The sequence below is a fragment of the Sinohyriopsis cumingii genome, chromosome 8, assembly GCF_028554795.1.
Source record: "Sinohyriopsis cumingii isolate HCF-2022 chromosome 8, ASM2855479v2, whole genome shotgun sequence".
In the NCBI taxonomy this organism is placed as follows: Eukaryota; Metazoa; Mollusca; class Bivalvia; order Unionida; family Unionidae; genus Sinohyriopsis; species Sinohyriopsis cumingii.
In genome coordinates this window covers 115,391,389-115,414,279 of record NC_142968.1, presented here as the reverse complement: position 1 = coordinate 115,414,279, position 22,891 = coordinate 115,391,389, and the positions used below count along the sequence as shown (strand labels likewise).

General features: G+C 41.5%; 1 protein-coding gene across 1 annotated transcript in view; it reads right to left on the bottom strand.

Annotated features, from left to right (window-relative positions):
• The window catches only part of LOC149794440 (uncharacterized), a 51,573-nt gene extending 32,818 nt beyond the window's left edge, over window positions 1-18,755 (bottom strand). Inside the window, exon 1 of the mRNA XM_089968668.1 lies at window positions 18,313-18,755. Coding sequence (XP_089824794.1) covers window positions 18,313-18,452 — 140 coding nt within the window. The 5' untranslated portion in view covers window positions 18,453-18,755. The remainder of the gene's footprint in view (window positions 1-18,312) is intronic.
• Window positions 18,756-22,891: the final 4,136 nt, after the last annotated feature.

Below are 22,891 nucleotides of genomic sequence, written 5' to 3'. Positions count from 1 at the left end.
AAGAAGAAAAAGTGCAATGGTGCCAAGCCCCAGGTCACCACCCCGGAAAAAGAAAAGCCCTCAGAAAAAGAAATAGAGAAGTCCTCCGAAAAAGAAAAGCCCACAGAAAACTAGTCGCAAGAGAGGCACTTCGGCCAGGACGCAACCTTACATTCGCAAACCACGACCTGCAACGACGATGACCCGTCTCCGGTAGCATCAGGTTCATCCACTTCTCCGTTGATGACACCATGGAAGCCCGTGTCTCCAAGAACTTCTCCAGTGGCGGGGCCCTTCTCTTTAGTAGCAGTGGCAGCCACTCACAAAGTACCTGCTCCCAAAATCAAAGTCCAAGAGAGATCGGGCATGTTACAGAGTTTACTGGATTTGTCCAAGCACGAACTGACTCGATTTAATCCGTTGCGAACCCCTGCACAACGTGTGTTGCCTGTCCGACGTAAAGACAATCAGTACCGACGCATTCCAATATAAAAAAAGGCCTGAGACAAAATAGAGGTATTAGTGTTTTGTGCTCCTGAAGACTCAAAGATGTCACCCTCAAAAAAACATCCCTCATCTAAACCCCAAGGAAAGAAAAGGAAAGGACTGCCTCCTCGTTTAGTCAAACATGGGGACATGTTATCTGTTCTGTCCAAAGCTTCTCCACCCCTGCGAAAAAAACTCATTCAAACGGCCTCCAAAGAGGTCATCGATACCGTGTGCGAATGTTGTTTGAACGTTTTGAAAGGCACGATCCCTTTGTCCAAACACCAGAAACAATGTTTAGGCAAACCTCGTCGCGTTCAAAAGAAAATTCCCATTCGTGGATCATCAATGGCAAGCCGATTTAGCCGATGTCTCTCATTTGGCCAGCTACAATCGTGGCTACAAATATTTGTTTTGCGTCATCAACGTCTTTTCTAAATTTGCCTGGGTCGTGCCATTGACTTCCAAATCAAGCCACGAGTTAGTGCGAGCCCTGCAACGGGTGTTGAAACAAAGTGGTCGTCACCCTCTTCGATGGCAAACGGACAAAGGTACCAAATTTCTGAACCAAGCTTTCCAAAAAGAATTAAAGAAACGTGACATTCATTTTTTTACCACCGAGAATCCTGAAACCAAAGCCAGCATCGTGGAACGTTTTCAACGCACTTTGAAAGAACGCATGTGGAAATATTTTACGCATCACCACACTCTGAAGTACATCGACATCTTACCGCACCTGGTGCAAGCGTACAACCAATCTTACCATCGAAGCATTGCACGTGCCCCGCAAGAGGTGAATCCCGACAACGAAGTGCTGGTGTCTGATCGCCTGTTTGGTACGTCCCCGACGGGGACTGTCCGTAAGAAAAGTGAAGTGTTGACCGTAGGAGATTGGGTGCGCATTGACAAAACCAAACGCACTCTCGACAAAGGTTACTTACCTAACTGGACGACCGAATTGTTTCGTGTCACTGAACGATTGCATGGTCGTCATCCCGCCGTCTATAAATTGGAAGACATGAACGGAGAAGTGTTAAAAGGAACGTTTTATCTACCCGAGTTACAACGTGTCACCCAAAAAGAAGACGACGTGTACGACATCGAAAGCACTCTCGAATGCAGAACCCGTAAAGTGGGCAAACGACGTGTCAAAGAAGTCAAAGTACGTTGGAAAGGATATCCACGCAGTTTTGATTCTTGGATCGACGCTTCACAAGTCATCGACTAAAAAAAGAAGTGACCATCATGCCCTTTCACACAGACTTAGCTACTGCTATCACTTCACCGACCACTCCTTCACCCAGTTCTTCTCTGCAAGATTTACAGAGACAACCCTTGTGTGCCTAAAACGCAAATCGTCTTTTCCTGCCAAATCTTTGTGGTGTATTGTGTCATCGGGGCAGCCATTGCCAAGTTGAGTTTGCAAAAAACAAATGTGGACCATTTTATTGAGCAGTTGCATCGGTTACCTGCTTCCCAATCCTTCCCTGAAATTCTCCTGGAACGGGAACGACGGGAACCTTGTGTCCAGTGCCAGTGTCAGTCACCACTCCAACAACAACAATAACCCCATTTTGGGCGGAGACACTCCTCTGACTTTCAGTAACCCCTCGGACAGTCACAGAACTCTGGAATTATGAGCCACTCTAACCAATTTTACTTAACCTTACCCAGTGACAGTTCCATGGAGGTGTTTCCCAATAACACTTTGTGCTGTTACACGGCCAAATTACCTCAGGCCATCCAATTAGATCACAAAGCCCATTGGGAAGTGGCTTTAGTGGAAATCATTCACTCGACCCAAGTCCTCAATGTCCTTCCCAATCAAAATTTTTTTTCAGCGGAGGTTCATGACGAGCAAATGCAACAGTACTTGAATACCCATGTCAAATATGATAACAAAATATATAATTCAGAAACTCAAAAGACGACCTTTCGCTTGACCATTCCCCCAGGCTATTATTTTAGTGGTCAACATTTGGTGAACACCATTGCCTCCAGGTTTAATGTCGTGTTTCTTAAAGCTTTGGAGAGTGTCAGAAAAAGTGTCACCCTGGAGTACCATAAAGTAGCTCGTCGCCTCCTGATGAAATTTCCTGAGAGGAACAAAAAGATGTCTTTCTTATTTTGTCCTGAATTGTTTGACATGTTGGGCGGGGACATGGAAATGAGGAATGAAAATGATCAAGAAAAACGAATTACCAGTCATTTCCGACAACGATTCTTTTGCCAAGTTTTCTCGTGCCCCGGTACAACTGAACCAGGGACTGAATTTGATCTTTGTGTACTCCGATGTGGTGGAGTACAACGTGGTGGGACACACCTCCGTACCGTTACTGCGTGTCATTCCTTTCAAAGTGGATTCTGCCACGCTCGCTGACGAGGAAGGTGGAAACACTTATCACGTTCACCGCGAATTTGTACATCCTCAATATTTGCCTGTCAGCAAGTCGTATTTGGACAGTGTCAACATTGCTATAAAAGGAGATCTGGGACAAAATATTCCATTCACCAAAGGAAAAGTCACGGTGAAACTCCATTTTCGACTAACGACTCGTAAGTCAGGTATCCAGTGTACCAAGGCGTTGCTTGACAGCGAGGACACGGCTTAGGAGATATGTTAAAATCAGCCTTTCGTTCAGTGGCTCCCGTATTGAAACTGATGGTGACACGCGGATTGCATGCCTTGAAAGATGCGGCACTGACACAAGGCAAAGAATTTCACCAAAAGGTCATCATCGACAAACAAAACCCTAAAGAAGCCTTCTTGAGAGCAGGCAAAAATGTCTTGTTGCAAACGGGCAAAGACCCTTTTAGGCCGACGAGAAATACCTATAAATGCCCTGCACGCTAGCGAGTCAGGCATTCCTGCTTCCCTAACGCCACAGCAAGGACAAGGTAGAAAGAGACGACGAAGAAAACACCCTTTCACCAGACTTCACACTTCTAAAGCTAGAAAGACAAAGAAAAGAACGTTCGAGACTTAGACGTTTTTGATTATTAAAATACTGAGAAACAGAAAAATGATGCACCGAGAGTCTCGCGCCTGTTCCAAGTCGGAACTGGATCTGTTTTCCATGCCACCCACCATGATGACCATGCAAGCATCCCAATGGGTCGAATTTCATCCCGTTTCCTCTTTGACGGATTCAGCTCCCATCGAGTTTGAAATCAAAGGACAACCTGAAGATTACATCGATCTGAACAGCAGTTACTTGTACCTGAAAGTCAAAGTTCTAGATAAGACAGGAGGTGCTTTAGATGAGGAGCAAGTAGCTCCCGTCAACAATTTCATACATTCCTTGTTTAGCGGAGTGGACTTGTACTTGAATAACAAACTAGTCAGTAGAAGCATGGATACTTACCCTTATCGTGCCTACCTGGAAAATCTCTTGACTTATGGAATAGACGCCGAGAACACTCATCTCAATGCCTGTGTGGTATGCGAACCTGACGATGTGGGCCAATTTGACGAAACCGAAATTGATACAACCAAAGTACACAATGAGGGATGTGTAGAACGAAGAGACAAAATCAAAAAAGGACAGAGTTTAGAACTGATGGATCATTTGCATTTGGACATGTGGTTGCAAGGGAAGTATTTGCTGAAAGGGGTGAATGTCCACCTGAGACTGAATCGTAGCAGTACCGCTTTCCATTTAGTGGCTGATAGTGCCGATTACAAAACCATCATCCAAGAAGCCAGACTCTACGTACGACCTGTGGAAGTGTTACCCAAAGTGGGAAACGACATCAGTCACACTTTGAGCAGAACGACCGCCAAGTATCCAATACGACGCGTGGAAGTGAAAACCTTCACCATTCCCACTGGACAACGATCCATGATCGAAGATCATCTGTTCCAAAGACAGTTACCCAAACGTTTAATCCTTGGTATGGTCAAGAATACAGCCTTCAACGGAGTCCACAATCAAAATCCTTTCCACTTTCAACACTTTGACGTGTCCAAGATCGAAGTCAGTCGCGATGGCAAGACCTTGTGTACCCGACCTTTCGAACCTGACTTTGACAAGAAGAATTACTTGAGATCGTACTTGTCGCTGTACGAAGCCACTGGACAGTTAGGGACTAACACCATCACGGTATTACGTACGACGATTATGCAGGAGGCTATGCTTTGTGGGCTTTTGATTTCACTCCAGACCAAGGCAGCGACGAGGGACATTTCCTCCCTATAAAATCCGGTCAGATTCGTGTGGAACTTCAGTTTACAGATCCTCTACCACAGACGATCAACGTCATCCTGTATGCAGAATTTGACAATACGATAGAAAACAACAATTTGAGAGAAGTCATTCTAGACTATTAGAAGCCATGGAAGACTGTTATACCTCTTTTACCTAGTGGAGAAACTTTGGACATGGAATGTGAGGAGACCATGAAAGAAGAACCCCAAGACAAAGACGAAGAAGTCATCATGATGAAGTCTCGATGGCCAGAACAAGAAGCCCATTTAGTTTCCTGTTTTGCTACAATATTGGCAGACAAAATTAAGGAATTGATCAAGGAAGATTGCCATGGATGTCACAACGATCATCCCAGTCAAATTCAACACGATAAATGTCTCATGCTGAGTCAAGAAGAAAAATTGGACGAGTATCTGGACGAAGCTTGGGGTCTCATCTCGAAAGAAGTCGTGTTGCATCAGTGGTATAAAGGCTTGCGTGAACATTCTTGTCCTTCATTAACGCCTCTGGAGATCCGTCGCATAGAAACTCTCTTGGACCAGGGTAAGAAGTCGGAGCTAAACGCCTTTTACTTGTCAGATATTTTCCAAGAGAAAGTCAGGATCGAATTGATCACTTATCATTACCTGTGAAGAAAAAAACAACACAAAACATGGATACCTGGAAACTTATTATCTTTTGAACCACAGTTCGTACACGGCTTCTTGGAATCCTGTCGTATGTGCTAAAGATGAACTCCTTCATCGCAAACCTCAAGACCATCAAGCTTATGTGATCAACACGGACGACAGTCATCTCCCAGGAACCCACTGGGTAGCCGTCTACTTTCCTCAAGTAGGATGTGTGGAATATTTCGATTCGTATGGATTGCCCCCTTTGGAAGACGATATCATTGACTTTATGAGAAGAAATGCTCAGACCACACGATTCAATAATGTGAAATTACAAGGCACAGATTCCTTGGTGTCTGGACAATACTGTGTGTATTTTCTGCATCATCGCAGTCTGGGCTATTCTGTAGAACATTTAGTGACTTATTTTGATCGTCATTCTTCTAGAAACGATGAGAAAGTAGATCGATGGTTTTGTGACCATTATGTTTATCTTTTGACTTTAGCTAGGAAACGTAGTGTCCATCAATGGCCTAATGACTTCCAACAGTGGAAATCACAATTTCATTCACAACGTTGTCAACCTTGTTTAAAATAGAGTGTGAGTTGAAAAAAATGTTTGTGATTTGAAAAAATGTTTAATGTTATACTGAATGGTTATTGTTAAAAATGTTATTGTTACTTGGTAGTGTTGAGTGATTTTGAATAAAAATGTTGTGTTCTGAAGAAAAAAATGCCTTTGTCTTTTGTTTTGCTATGGGTATCATGATTCATGCTCTTTGACTTCTCTCTATCCCTCCCATGACACTAATTTAGCGTTCCGACTCGAAGACCGTGTAGAGATGTTTCCCTTCACGTCCGAGCTTTGACCATAAAACCGGGGTAGTCTCCAGTCTGACCATCCATTGTTGACTCATCCTCCTACGAAGCTGTGCTCAAGACTAGCGAATCTGAACGAAGCCTACATGAATTTGCATCGTGTCAGACAAAGTCTGATACCGAAGCCTGAAGAGATAGAGAATGTTAGAATGTTGAAAATCACTGAAGACCTGATATAAGAGCTCTTCAGACAAGCAATTAACAGGGAGAAAGAAGAATGGACAGAGAAGTACAGACTTCAGAAACAGCAATGAGAACAGAGAGAGCAGCAACAACAACAACAATAGCAGCAGCAACCTGGACCTGAGAGAGAGGCTTTGTCGATTGTCGTATCGACACCAAAGAGTTCTCCTTCTCTTTCCGAAGAAGCAGACCTTATCCTGTGAGAAAGCCTGTCGTCAGAGGAGGCCGCAATCTTAGAACATAAAAGATTGCCATAGCTTAAAGTTCACACATAAAAGCCCTTTTCAGGGCTACCCCATACTCTCGAAAAGAAATAGCATTCCATTGCCTATAATAAGTTAGAAAAAAATTTGAAGTGCGTCTATAAGCACATGAATTCTTTATCTGGGTTAGAAAGTGTGTGTGTGTGTGTGTGTATAAGTATTTTCTTTAAGTGTTTGGTTAAAAATTTTAGAATTGTGATGGTTAGTATAAAAAAGGGAGTGAGTGTTTCTTTTAGGTCCGCGCGTTTTTTGGTTATCATCTAGGTAATATAAGTTTTGTGTCTTAGGGGAATGTTTTCCTTCACGTCCGCACTTTTTTATATAAATACGAAACTGCTCGGCAGTCTGGCTACCCATCGTTGACCTGTCAACAGCGAAGAATGAACCCAAGAACTGCAAAACTTCTTGAACTCCATATGCATCTGGAATATGCCAGACGCTTGTTGGACGAGCTGGCCATGGAGGCCATAGCAGAACAAGCTAGAATAGAGGAAGAGGAGGAGGAGAAGAAAAAGAAAGAAGAGGAGGAAAAGAAAAGAGAGATCAGACCTCACCCTATGATGAGAAGTGTGTGCAAGGTGACACCTGAGACAAGGACGCCTCCCCAGCCAATAGCTGCACCACAGCCACAGACAGCCTCTTCCACCAGTTTAAAGGCTAGAAGAAGTACGTGTGGAAAATAGGAGGCCACAACAACATCCACGGCTCTGGCACAGACAGAGGGAAGTCTTCAGGGTCCCAGAGAGTGAAGACTGGGATTCTGAAGCCAATCATCCCCCTTCTGCGATTCCAGTCACAAGGGTGAACTGGCAAGGAGACTGGAGTCGGAGATGCGTTTGCGGTGCCAGACCAGGGAGGTGTTACCACTAACAGATGCCTCTGGAGTTCCCGAAAAAACAGCCCTTTTCAAGGCTAACCAAAACTCTAGAAAAGAAATAGTAATCATTTTGCCATTATTAGAATGTGGAGCAGTGTGAACATAAACACTCATTCCTTTCCTGGTATGATTGTGTGTGTGTGTGTGTGTGTGTGTGTGTGTGTTTTGTGTTTTTAAGCGCTCACGTACGTTTGTGTGGATGGTAGATTATTGGGTTTTGTAAGTGCTGACGTACGTTTGTGTGGATATTAGATTATGGTTATGTTTCTTTTTGCTGCTTACCGTGTGTGGATAGTATATTTTGGTTTTGTTTTTTGCTGCTTGGCATGTGTGGATAGTATATTTGGGTCGATTTTGATGCTTGGTGTGTGTGGATAGTATATTTGGGTTTGATTTTGATGCTTACCGTGTGTGGATAGTATATTTTGGGTTTGATTTTGCTGCTTACCGTGTGTGGATAGTATAATATGGTTATGTTATTGCTGCTTACCGTGTGTAGATAGTATATTTTGGTTTTCTTTTTGATGCTTGGCGTGTGTGAATAGTATATTTTGATTTTATTTTTTGCTGCGTGGCGTGTGTGGATAGTATATTTGGGGTCGATTTTGATGCTTGGCGTGTGTGGATAGTATATTTGGGTTTGATTTTTGGTGCTTACCGTGTGTGGATAGTATAATATGGTTATGTTATTTGTCAAGTCATTACCGTTGAATAGTAGATAATATGCGAAGAGAAAAGTAGGGGATGTTTTCTTTTACGTCCGCGCTTTTTATATAAGAAAGCATAGCGTTCGTCATTTGCGCCATTCTACGGAATAACGAGAGCGAAAATGGTAGCTGCAACAGAGTTGTTCAACAACTTGGTACATATTTACTATTGGATAATGGATGCTATCTATGTAGTGGAGAGACTAGATAAAGAATGGAAGATAGCAGAGTACCTGGACTATGCGATTAGCCTGAACGTAGTAAAAGACGAGATAGCAGGAACGATAGAAGAGGAGGAAAAGAGGTTGAGAGGTATGATGAATCCCCCTATGTCAGAGTGGGAAGCTTAAAGGAAGCACTTGACAATGCAAGCAAAGACAAGTACTTTCTTGAAGATATGTTGTATGGGACCGAGTGTTCTTATGTGCAGAGAGGCCTGGACAGACTGAAGAAAGGAGAGGGATTAATGAGAAAAGTGATGGAGGTAGAAGTAAAGAAGACAAAGACAACTGGACAAAAGAGAGAAAAGAAGGAGAAAACAACAAGAAAAAGGAAGAGTTTGAGAGGCTCAATCAGAATTGGATAAAAGTCCAGGAAAAGTTCAGAGTATTGGGCCATCCTGACTGGATGCCAGAGAAGAAGAAGAAGAAGAAGAAGAAGAAGAAAGGAATGATGGAAAAAGTGAGAACTTGGTGGAAGAAGTGGAGGAAATAAAAGAAGAAGAAGCAGAAGAAGCAGAAGAAGAAGAAGAAGAAGAAGAAGAAACCAAAGGCCCTTTTCAGTGCTATTCATATCCCTCGAAAAGAAATTGACTTTCTTGCCTAACCCTTTCAACCCAATTTTTTTTTTAAAAATGGTGTGTGTATATATATATATATATATATATATATATATATATATATATATATATATATATATATATATATATATAATGTAAGTCTTGTCTATATTACATAAATCTCCCCTGTTCAATTCCCATCGTCCCTAGACAGACCCACCATATTCAATTCCATTGTCCCTAGACAGACCCACCATGTTAAATTCCCATTGTCCCCAGCGGCCGCGCTAAATTCTCCCATGTTAAATTCCCATTGTCCCCAAAGGGCCGCGACACCTTTTTGACTGGATTTTCCATTGTCCCTAGATCGCCCCACTACACTACTAGCGCCTCCACTTACAGAGAGAGAGAGAGTAGACTGCGATATTTACCGAATCAGTGTCATAAATTATGATTGTTTCAACTCATTTCGTTTTGCCGTATCGAAAGCACCTTGCACGTGTGGCATAGGACGAATCGTACTCACGATTTCGAAATACAATAGACCATATATATATAATCACCCTCGGGTATCGTTGTACAGCGAAATAAAACGAAACTCGGGTACATGTATTTAATGAACAACATTTACACCATTCCGTGACAATACCTCCCCCCTAAAAAAAAGTGGTATCACTTTTAGAACAATCACGGAATGTGAACAATGAATCATTATTAAAACTTCCAATCTGCAAACTGAACGAAATGATCTGCTAATTACACCCTACTTAAAAAATCAGCTCCCACATTTTCTGACCCTCGAATTGCCTCGATTCGGAAACTGTATGGTTGCAGAGACAACGCCCAACGCATCAATCTTGCATTGGTGACCTTTGCTTTAATCAAGTATAAAAGCGGCTGATGGTCCGTTTGCAAGGTAAACTCCCTCCCAAAAAGATACGTATGGAATTTTCCTATTCCCCATACTAAACCTAGGCACTCCTTTTCAATCACGGAGTACTTTTTCTCTCTAGGGAGCAATTTCCTACTTGCATAAGCAATGGGCAATTTCATCCCCCCTTGCTCCTGTAGCAAAACAGCCCCAAGGCCCGTATCGGATGCATCAGTCCACAGTACAAAAGGTTTATCTATTTCCGGCAACTTTAAAATTGGTGCACTTACCAGTTTGTGTTTTAGAGCGTTAAACGCTTTTTCCTGGCATACACCCCATGAAACTTTATTCGGTTGCCCCTTCCTAGTCAAATCCGTTAACGGGCTGGCAATAGCCGAAAAGTTGGGGACTAATTTCCTGTAGAACCCGATTAGACCAAGGAAAGATCTTACTTGTTTTTTTGTCTCTGGTCTAGGGGCATCCCTGATTGCTCCTATTTTATCTGGATGAGGTTGCAACCGGCCTAGTCCACTTACCAGATGTCCCAAACATTCCAGACTGGAATACCCTATGCTACACTTAGTAGGCCTAACTGAAAGATTTGCAATGTGAAGTCTATCGAACAGATCCCGTAATACCTTAACATGTTCATCCCATGTATGCGTGTAAACAAAGATGTCATCTACGAAGCTGTCGACGTTTTCCGTTCCGTTTAACAGTTTGCGCATGAGACGAACGCACGACGCACCGGCATTGACTAAACCGAAAGGCATAACTTTAAACTGAAAAAGTCCTTTTGGAGTGGCGAATGCCGTCAACTCGCGGACATTATCGGCGATGGGTATCTGCCAATATCCCTTGCTTAGATCTAATTTGGAAATGTATTTATGACCTGCCAATTTTGAAAATACACTTTCCATATCTGGCATTGGTTCTGCGTCAAATACGGTGATCTTGTTTAATTGCCGAAAGTCGATGCAAAACCGGTTGGTCCCGTCTTTCTTTCTGACTAACACCACGGGGGACGAGTATGGGGAATTTGAAGGTTCGATCACCCCCTGGTCTAACATTTTCATCACTTCTTCGCTGATTGTCTCCCGTGCATTAAAGGGTATCGGATATCCTTTAATCCTGATAGGCTCAGTGGTATTCAATTTGATCTCGTGTCGAATTAGACCCGTACGGCCTGGTCTGTCCGTGAACACATCTGGGTATTTGGACAAAACCTCCATAATCTGTGTACGTTGACCCTCCGATAAATCAGGGCATACATTTATCTGGTCAATACTTTCTTTACTTACATCCATGGGGTATTCAAGGGGCATTTCTGTGCTGGAGACGAATTCCGCTTCGTCACCAGACCTATCCTCTATCACCGCTACGCATACTCCATTCAAAATCCCTTTATCAATCGTTGGTCCAGGTCTCGCTACGTAGAGTTTAAGCATATTGGCATGAAATGTCTTGGACTTCCCCTCCACATCAATGATATAATCCATTTCGCCTTTCACCTGTCTGACTTCATATGGCCCTTTCCATTGGACTAGCAGCTTGTTGTTATTCGTTGGGAGAAGCACCAACATTTTGATCGCCTACGTCAAACTTTTTACTCCGAGTTCCTCGGTTGTAGTACTTGGCGTACCTACGACTAGATTTCGCGAGTTCGTCTTGCGCCATTCGACAAGTACTATCTAATCTTTCGCGCAAATCAACTACGTAATGGTATGTGGTCTTAACTTCTTCGTCCGCGACCTCGTCTGACCACAGTTCACGAAGTATGCGCATAGGACCACGAACTGTCCTACCGTACAATAGTTCAAACGGGGAGAAACCCAAGCTTTTCTGAGGAACCTCACGATATGCGAACAGAAGGGCGTTCAGACATCTATCCCAATCCTTCGGTCTTTCCGCACACATCCTCCGCAACATTTGCTTCAATGTCCCGTTGAATTTCTCGACCAATCCATTGCACATAGGATGGTAAGGTGTTGTGCGTAACTGTTTAAGGGAAAACAACCTACTAATTTCTGCCATGAGATCTGAGGTGAATTGCGCTCCACAATCCGTAAGAACCTCTTCGGGCACTCCGACCCTGCTGAACATGTCTACGAGCGCGTCGGCTACACGTTCGGTTTCAATTGATGGCAAAGCTATGGCTTCTGGATATCTGGTAGCGTAATCTACCAGTGTCAAGATGTATCGGTTTTTCCGATCTGTATGCGGTAATATTGGTCTTACAATGTCGATGGCTACTCGTTTGAACGGAGTATCTATCAAGGGCATCTGACCTAACAGTACTCTAGTTACCCTGCCCTTAGAGATCGTCTTCTGGCAAACGTCGCACGAGCGACAGAACCGCGCTATGTCGCTATTGACGCCAGGCCAATAAAATTCTCTTAATACCCTATCCGTTGTTTTCTTTACGCCTAAATGACCTGCCATACTCGACTCTTGCGCGACCTTTAGTACATATGACCTGAATTTCTGGGGAACTAGTACTTGCAAGAACTTCTTATCCGATGTAGAGTATTCCCTGTACATTAAACCCTTTCGAGTAAGGAATTTAGAGGACCCCCCGTTCTTACACTTTCTCACGGTACCCGTTAATGCTTTCTCAGAGGTTGCACGTAAAGACGCGTCACGTTTTTGCTCATTTTGAAATTCTTCGCGGGATATATCAGTAATGGCTTCCGGTACTTTTAACTTACGCAAAGGTTTATTTTCCTCCTTTACCTGAGCCCTAGTTTGCACTGCTTTGGATGATAGGGAATCGGAAATCTGCTATGGTTGGGAGTCTAAAACCCTTAACTTGCCAATCGTCAGTTCATAGATCGGGTTGGCTACGCATAAAGCTTCCGCAGTCCTGGTCAAAAAAGTTGTTTCTATCATTATCCTTGCAACTGGAACGTGGTCGATTGTCTGGTCAAGTAACATGCAAGGTGATTTAAACCCAAGCAATTGATCATCGCGGACTAGGCTCCATTTCACGACTACAGTAGTGCATCCCGTGTCTCGTAGAACGGTGACTTCTTGTCCGTTGACAGTGCCATTTGCGGTCGGCACCCGTGCCTCTGGAAAAATACACGTGCCGATTGATTGGATCACATCGCGACTGGTCTCTGAACACACCACCGGTTCACGCACCGCTTCCAGCTTAACTTGCTGGGAAACATTGAGTTTTCCATTTACCGATCTTCTGCCTCTAATGGCTACCACGACTTTCTGGACCAGTCCCTTCCGCTTAGGACAATAGTGGGAGATATGACCCACTTCCTTGCAAATGAAACATTGCGTGTCACTCCGCTTCCCCTGGTTACTCCTACCAGGATTATCAGGTCCCCTGGGTTTTCTGTCTTTGACCCGATTCCTACCTTTGACATCTCGCGTGATGACATTCTGTGAACCTCCCCGAGCTTCGGCGAACAAATCCGCCTGTGTGGCCATTTCATGTATATTTGTGAAGGACCTTTCCTTCAAGAATAAATATAACTCCTTGCCACAAGTTGTTAACAATTGGTCACGAAGCAAGAAATCGATAAGACCCTTAAATGTCTTGACGACTTTACCACATTCCACCCATCGCTGCAAATAATTGCAAGTCCTACTGACGAACTGGGTGAATGTTTCGCCTCTCTCGGGTTTGCTATACTTAAACTTCTTGCGAAACCCTTGCTCAGTTAGTTCATATTTCTTGAGAAGTGCCTCTTTCAACACGAGATAATAGAGCGAATCGGCCCTGGATAAACGCGAATACACGTCTAACGCTTTACTTTCCAATAACGCGCTAAGATGGAGCGGCCAATCGTCTTTCTTCCATTTTTGTACCGTAGCATACCTCTCAAACCTATTTAGATAACTATCCATATTATCTTTATCGTCTTCAAATGGGGGCAATTTTGGACCTCTCAGTTTAACATCATGTTCCCCCTCTTTTTTAGCTTGCAATAGCTCAGAATTTCTTAGATATTCCTTCTGCCGATTTCTATCTTCCATCTCCAAAGTTTCTAACCTTACCTGTTTTTCCCTTTCTAACTTCTCCCACTCTGCTTCCTTTTCCCATTCTATCCTTTCCCTCTCAGCCTGTTTCTCTAGTTCTATCATTTCCTTCTTGGTTTCCCTTTTTTCCCTTTCTATTTGTTGTTCCCTTTCAAATTTTTCCCTTTCTATTTGTTGTTCCCTTTCAACATTTTCCCTTTCTAATTCCCTCTCCTTTAATCTTTGGTCCCTCTCCCGGGCTTGTTCTTCACGAACGAAATTTCTAAGGGACTCCCCCTCATAACCAAACTGTTTCCCCAGTTCTACCAGTTCTTTCATAGAAGACATTTCAAAAGTTTGGTGGTGACCAACCTTAAAGTGCAGTTTTATACAAAATACGTAATTACCACAAACCGTATTTTCTTTCATGAAATGCAACAAATATATTAAATACAAAAATAAAGTAATATTAGGTATCTACCTAAACTCGGTGCTTTGTCAAGCGCGTCTGAAACACCCAAAAAACATACAAATATAAAGTGCTCTGTTATATCCGAAATGATCCCATTTCTGACACCATTTGTAACAAGATAACCGGGTGGGATATTTCGGATTGACAACAGAACACGTTTTGACGACACAGATATATATGGTTTAATGTGGTGATTTATATGAGCAGTAGATTATGAAGATGTGTGCGTATTTATGATCCAAATATTGGATCTATTTAACATAAAAAACGCACAGTTTCAAAGATGGAAAAAAAACAACAAATAAATTAGTTCAGTAACACTAAAACACGGGATAAATGATTTCACAAATGATTCAATAATGGAAAGATGAATATAGTTCACTCAAATAGTAAACGATGTAAGTTTTTTTACACATAGTAAAAAATGTATTCGCTCAGGTAGCGAAATTATGTCACTGAACACAAGAACGGATATACCATCTATCCTTCCAGTCCAAATGATACACTGGGCCTTACTAACCCAAAATTAGCCTACAGCTAATAAAATACATGTATGGAGATGCACTCCGTTACCCATGCACCATATCCGCCCCACAGCTCCTACGAATCAATTTCACAACTGCTATAGACTCCGGACCCTCGGAATACTATCACTCGGAACATTAGACCCTCCGGACACTTCAAATATTAGACCCTTCGGACACCCTGGTCCTTTGACGGCTCTACAGCTGGGTCACCTTAGTCACTCTTGACATTAGACACTCCGGACGCTAGACATTAGACACTCCGGCACCTTAAACGCTCCGGACAAACGGACGTTTCTACACTCGGACAACACCAGACACCCCGGATATTCCTACACTCAGACAACACCGGACACCCCGGATATTCCTACCTTCAGACAACACCGGACACCCCGGATATTCCTACCCTCAAAAACAGCCCTACAGCTGAAGTTGTGCGAATCCTTTAAGCAGGCCGCTTGCTGACAAAACCATTAGTATTGTAAAGACCCTTTACATGCAGTAACGTATTTATACCTTTAGAATTTTCGTTTTGCCGTATCGAAAGCACCTTGCACGTGTGGCATAGGACGAATCGTACTCACGATTTCGAAATACAATAGACCATATATATCTGTGTCGTCAAAACGTGTTCTATTGTCAACCCGAAATATCCCACCCGGTTATCTTGTTACATACGCAAGAATGCAAAGCTGACTTGTTTTTAATTTTTACACCTGTCTTTACTTCTTGCATTTTTTCCCTATGCTGCTTGTAAATTCTAAACTCTTTTATCATATCTATTTTCCACACTTTTGTCGTGTATATATTCAGATGAACTTTCTCCCTGTGATTGTTAGCACTAGTTCTGTTCTCGCTCCTATCGAGTACAGTACCTACATGGATTCCACCGCCTGTGTTAGGTTTCCGTGAAGGTCAATGTAGTTTTATTCACATTCTGTCAACTCGGAGTTCCATATCGTACATTGTTGTAATTGTCACCGACTGCGCGTTATATAGAAAGTTTCATTTTGCACATTATTAAGTCCAGGTACAATCTGTACCCTTTCAAGAGACCTATTATTGCATGTAGTCTCCTCTCGAACAGCGATAAATGATTTTCAGCTGGTGCGACTACCTTAAAAAATGACAGTGAAACAGGAATGCATGCAACTTGAATGAGTCCAAAATAGCGACGAAAACCCATTCGGACAACTTCCAGCCATTGGCCTGAGTGCAGCGATGCGAGACATGTTCACCTAACCGTATTTTGGTATACATGCAGAAAACAGGAATATAGTCCCGTACAGGAGGAACAAACTGATAATTTGTTATTGTTGTTGTTGTAGGGTTTAATGCCATTTTTCAGCACAAGATAGGCTATACATGGCGGCCAGTATTAATGATGGAGGAAGAACCCGGGAAAACCCACGAGAAGCCACTGGCAAGCTTTCTCGCATATCCAAGACTCGAACCCACGCACATAGAGGTTAGATGGCAGTGATCCGTAACGGTGAGCGCTTTAAACCACTAGGCTACTTGGGGCCCCCTGATTATGTGTAAGTCGGTGTTTATGGAGGTCATGCGTGTATATCAATGTGCACTTAACGACAACTGGATTTATTTTAAAAGCACGTGGTTTCATTCCTGTTATGTTGCAAGTTTGCTGATCTGTTTAAAATTTTGTGTTTTCTTTGCCTCCCCCACCCCAGCACCGGTTTTCTTTTATAAAAAAAGAAATATCATTTATATACATTTTTCCAAGCTTTAGCCTCATACTTGTATTCATTTCCCAAAGCATAATTGTCATGAAATTTAGCTCTCTGAGTTTGGTTTTAACTTGGTGCAGGCTTTTTTTGCGTAGCAGTTTCTCCCGTTAAGCTTTCCTTTCTGTTTTCATTTATCCGAGAAATAGTTTGATGATAAGTCCGAGAATGAGTTTCAGCTTGTTTTGAAATGTGGCTTATTTCGTGATAAATGGATGTGTAGAAGCATATTTATCCAGTGTTACTATATGCACATGTGTATGTCTGTATAAAGTGTTACACCACCATTCGTTCCATTACGTGAAATGTATCAATATTGTTTTTATTTTGTTCTGTATATCATAATTATGTGTTTCATGCCGTTGAGATCTGTTATCTTTAAAGATCACTTACTGTCTGCATAAAAAAGCTCATAAGAATTTTACTTTATTTAATCCGCATGTGCCGACCCTTAACAAGCATGTGCCGACCACTAACAAGCATGTGCCGACCCTAGCTACGATGTCGTAGCCTCAACTTGATTTGTTGTGGTTGAGGCTACAAACTGATCCCATATCATGTAATGGAGCAAATAAAAAATCATCACTAAGTCAGAAAAACAAACAGTGTAGAAATCAACAACATAAGTATAATCATGTTGTGAAAGAAGTATGACTTATTTTGAATTTATGAAGTCCTTACATGATAAAATAAATTGGCATGGTTACTCTAACCTTATCCTGTCAGCCATGACAGATAACGCGAGACTCTCGCCGTGACCCCTTTTCTACGTAAGGCTTGACAGACCATATTTTGGATATTCTACGCTATATTATTATCAATCAAGTGCGAATAATCGCTTCTTGGTGGAATTTCAAAGTTGCCGATAAACCGTATTTACTTTCAATGTGCAGAATTTCTGACCCAAACGGCGCCAAATTTTTACTACGATTTGTTTACAATTCCAAATAAGGCGTCAATGTCCTTATATGGCACACAAACAAACGAGGCTGAGAACTGAAGTAATCATTATTTGAAATAATATGGCGGACGATCTAAACGAAAATATCGGCTAAAAAAGGTAAACGAGATTTTATAACTATTTCTACAATGATTTTCGATACTTCCGGTATTAAATAATAGGACTACTCAATTTATTGGATCATAAGCAAGGAATATGTTTAAAGTGTTATTATTAGGCTAAAAGAGCGCCGGGTGTGAATCACACCCGGCTTGCTCCATTAACACGTATATGCTCATGTTAGTATCCTGTCCACGAGGTACTAGTAAGGGTACTAATATTAGTACTAGTGCCGACCCCTAGCAAGCAAGACCTGATTCGAGGTGTAGAATCAAAATTGTCGCCAGGTGAGAAATAAACTCGGAAGTAGATGTACACATACATTAGATGGTTTGGTGATTCGCCTCGGCGGAGCGATTCACACATGTTACAACAAAAAAAGCAAACAATGATCCGATTCTGACCGTCTTATTTTTCCGATAAATTGTGCACTGTGAACGAAAGTTCAGGATATTGATGTCAATGGCTGTGATGTAGTCTACATCCGTGCTTCCTTTCTCAACTTGACAGAAAAGACCAAGTATGTTCCAATTGACTCGATAAATTGAACTACAGCCCCCCCCCCCCCCCAAGAGAGAGATCGAGAGAGAGATCGAGAGATCATATTGCAAATAATATGGAACTGAATTAGCTTTATAAGCTATTGTAAAGTTAGAATATGCTTTGACACAAAGCTGGCATGGTTTATAGCTACCTTTTCTTCAAATGTCTTTTATCCTCTTCTGCGTGTGAATTCTGGACTTTATTGTCAGAAATATGTTCCATATTTGTATCGTCTTTCTCTGTATTTGGATGAATCGTCTTCCTGGGTCTTTCGCCGCCAGTTGTCTTCATTTTACTATATGGCACATTAGTACTTTTTCACCGCGCGCGTTAGTTACACGCGTCGCATTGTGCTTATTAGATACCAGGAAAAATCTCTGTCTTTTATTCACATCAACAGCTTAATCTGACATTGTATAAAGTCAACGTACATGATCTCATGTGCAGACACATATATTGATGTAAGCTATCCTTATCTAGCAGCTACACGAGAGTTTTGGCTGTACCAGTTCCATAAGAAAATGAAAGTAGAATGGGAAATTCCAGGTAACCTACATGAGCCACAAACAGCAGCGAACAGCCCCATTCAGCCAAGGTCACGTAATTGCAAGAATGCATGGACGCAAGATATAGTGAGCTAAGGATAAGCTGCGGTTAGTGAACATGGAATCTAGTCACGTGCACGAGGGGATTGATCACCTTTCTCTCTCTCTCTCTCTCTCTCTCTCTCTCATCGTTAAATTTATACCTGAATTCTATATTCGTAGTGCTTACAGTTACCTTTCCTTCCTATTTTATTTGTTTCCTCTGCTGTTTTTGAATTATGAACTTTATTAACATATCTATTTATATATTTTCATCCTCTTTCTATATATATATATAGATAACTTTCCCATGGTTTTTAAAGCGCCAGTTCTTTATGCAAAATTACAGACTGTTCCGCTAAAATAAAATCGCACACACACACACACACACACACACACACACACCACATGTGGTCCACTCCGCCAGAGACGAATCACCGAACTATCAAACTAATGTGTATCCCTACAACTGCTGCTTAACATGTTTAAACAGTACACGGAAATGGGATCGCTCCGGTTACCTAGTGGTTAGAGCGTTCGTCTAGGTTGTGGGAGGTCGCTGGTTCGAACCCAAGCCGAGTCATATCAAAGGCTTATAGAAATGGTACTGACAGCTGCCTCGCTAGGCGCTCAGCATTAGAAGTAAGCGTTAAGACTGGTTGGCCTGGTGCCAGGATAAGGTGGCTGGGTAAGACATCATGCTACATGTCTGCGGCATGATGCCCCAGTGCAAAACATCACTATAAACTGCCACACGACAGACATCGTAGCGATATGACTGAAACAGTGTTAAATCTACGTTAAAAATCCGAATTACACACATACACACGCGCGCGCGCGCGCGCGTGTGTACACATTCCATGCGCTTTTCCACAGCGGATTCTACCGCGTATTGAATAGGCAACTTGTAGGAATAGAGCGGACACTTATTTGTAAAATGAATTATGTTTATAATAGTGGTGAGTTAGTGACACTTTCGGGTATTTTTGACAAATAATGATATTGTTTTGTGTGAGACACTTGAACACTAGGTAGTTTAGTTTGTATCGTTCTACATTGTGGTCATTTGAAGACACGTGGGTGCTTATGGAAAACAAGATGTAAAGAGACGGTCTAATGTGTTTGCTAGACTACATGAAGAGGAAGCAGGGCCGTAGAGAGCGATCACAGGGGTAAGAAACACCCTGACCTCTCCCAGTTCTTGTTCAAATAAAAATTTTCTTTTATAAAATTAAAGTGTTGTTCGGCCCCTTTACAGGCCCAGACCCTAGGGATATATCCCCGGTTCCCCCTCCCCCTTGTCGGCCGTGAATGGAAATATTAGGCCAATGTCTTTTATTTTGTACATTTTGCCTTGAACCCATTACAAGCAGGGCCGGATGGGAGAGGGGGGTCCAGGGTTTCCAGACCATCCTTCGCCCCGCTACCTCCCCCCCGCCCCCGCCCCAGTTACGTGTCACTTGAATTTTTACCATTGTTTTATTATTGCGCGCGTTCATCGGGTATTATGTACACCATCTGTAAATAGACACATATACGTTTGCTTTGGTGCCCTTTCGAGGAAAGTCAGCGCCCTGTTTAAATTTAGGACCGCACCCCACTCCAACAATTGACATGATGGGGACCTGACAAGAATAGTTTGAGCCTAAAATAAAAAGAAAATCTGCGTCTTCGAAGTGAATAATTGCTACATTTCATGTCATTAGTGAAAAGCTCTAATTTTTTCAGCCACCTAATGAAATATATTTTATTCAACAGTGACAATTGTTCTCTATCTCTTTAATGATACGTCCGGGGGGGGGGGGGGGGGGGGGCAGTCACATTTATTTGTTAAAAACAAGATCATGTTTAGAGATGTAAATTCAATGCCCTACAATTAATACGGTATATAAAACCATATTATCAGCTGTTTCGAAAACTAAATTATCAGTTATGGAGAAAATTAAATTACCAGTTGTGGTAGAATAGCATTTCCAGAAATATCAAAATATTTCATTATGTTCATTGTAGAGATCATCATACTGTTTTTCACTGAAAATGATTAAATTATTATTATTATTATTATTATTACCAGTCTATGTACAGAAGGGTTCAAGAAATATTATACTTTAATTATAAGTTATTATTTCAATACTCGCCGCTATATATTGAAGGATACTTAATAAAAAGAAATCGGACATATTTTGAAATCCATTTTTTTTCGCAGTTAGAGTACCATCCCCACACATACCCGTAATGAATTGCGCGTTATCATTGCCTTTTAGTCCAGGTACCGTATGTCCCGTATACAATATACAATACAGACTACAATTAAAGAAACGTACAACACGCCACTTCATTGTCAGATATAATAGAGATGACACTGATAATCATGTTTGTTATTGCTAAGTCAAGCCCAGTGGTTCTGTCATCGTTCACCGTAACGTACTGTCCTCAAATTTTGTATTGGAAGCTAGACAAGGTCTTTCATAGACATCTAATATGTGCTTCTTGTGAATCTATCAGAGACAGCAATAGTACATGTAGATCTATTTAGATTGGTACCAGACGATAGCACTAACCTACCGATAGGGATCATCAACCGGTGTTAAATTATGTGTGTATATATGTATACACACCAGATATAGAGGCTGTATGTCCTCGAGTCGTTGTAAGTTACCAGCATTCTCACACCCAAAATCTAACCTACCTCTCCAAGACGTGTCTCTCTTTCCCTCTCCCTCTCTCTCCCTCTCCCTCTCTCTCTCTCTCTCTCTCTCTCTCTCTTCCAAGGCTCCATAAATTTACGAGCTTATGCCAATAATTTATAAATAAAAAGAATCTAAAGTTTCGCGCCGGTTTCTTTAATGCAACAAAAGGGGATGAATTGTATAAATTACGCACACGTGGACAGATACACCTGCTTGACTGCCACTTTTTCTTACCTGTACGAAGAAGGAAAAGAAGGGTGTTACGACTCAATGTCATAAACTAAGTAACAGAAAGGAGCAAAACAAACAAGTTTTATGAAATGTAACACATAATTTAATTATTAAAGTCATAACTGACAATGTGAGAGGAAGTGAATCCAAAATAATCATGACAAAGTTATATTAAAGTCCAAAATTTGAATGTCCGTCAAGAATCATGACATTGTAAAAATGGCGTCGTCCAGAACATCTTCAGATAATTAAAAATAGTTCCAAAATAATATTATAGTCCAAAGAGCAATTTCTATTTCCACTGAACAATTCCAAAGAATGTTTTCCTCTCAGCTAATGTTTAAATACAATATACAGTACATCCGCAGACTTGATGATACAACAAGAACACCAGAAATAAGAACGACTCCAAAATAGGAACGACTCCAAAATAGTGATGAAATCTGATTGCTCAGTTTCCTCGTTATTAACACTTGAAGAGTCTATTGTGACTATATGTCGCAATATACTTCACGTGACATACCTTACTACGGAGTCTAATATTCAGAAATACCTACTAATGTGACCTAAATCATCTAACAGGCATTTACTTAATTCTGCTATGATACTACCTGATCGACGTGTCGAATGGAAAAAAGGACGACTCTCGTATATATTTACTAATGATTTTATTATTAGTAACTGTCAACACATACGTAAGAATCTATTTATATCTCCTATGCATTTTTACCTTCTTTAATATCTTAAGATAGACCCTATGCGCGTACACAATTTCAACAAAAAATGATAATCACTACAATTTGCAGTCAGACATAAAAAGTACAAAAATGAGTCTAAATCATGTTATAGGAGTTACAAAAAATATAAATATACATAGCAAGGGTCAATAAAACTCTTAAACTCAATTTTTGTCCTTAACAAATGAACAAGTTAGCTCTTTGTCGAAAAAATGGGCTAAATATAGGAATTCTACGACATCGTTTTTACTTCTAGGACTAGTTTTGTTTTGTCTTGTTATTGGACTGTATAAACATACATAATGAGGCAAGTAGACACCTCTCGCGATATCCGATCTTCGGTTGCTGCGAGTTTCATAACAAACATTTATTTTAAAAAAAATAGATTTGGAAATTCCATGTAATCCACACGAGCAACAAAGAACGAATCGCTCGGCCATGTTAATGCCATATTCTTAATTGTAATGTGGTATAAATGCTGAAACAAG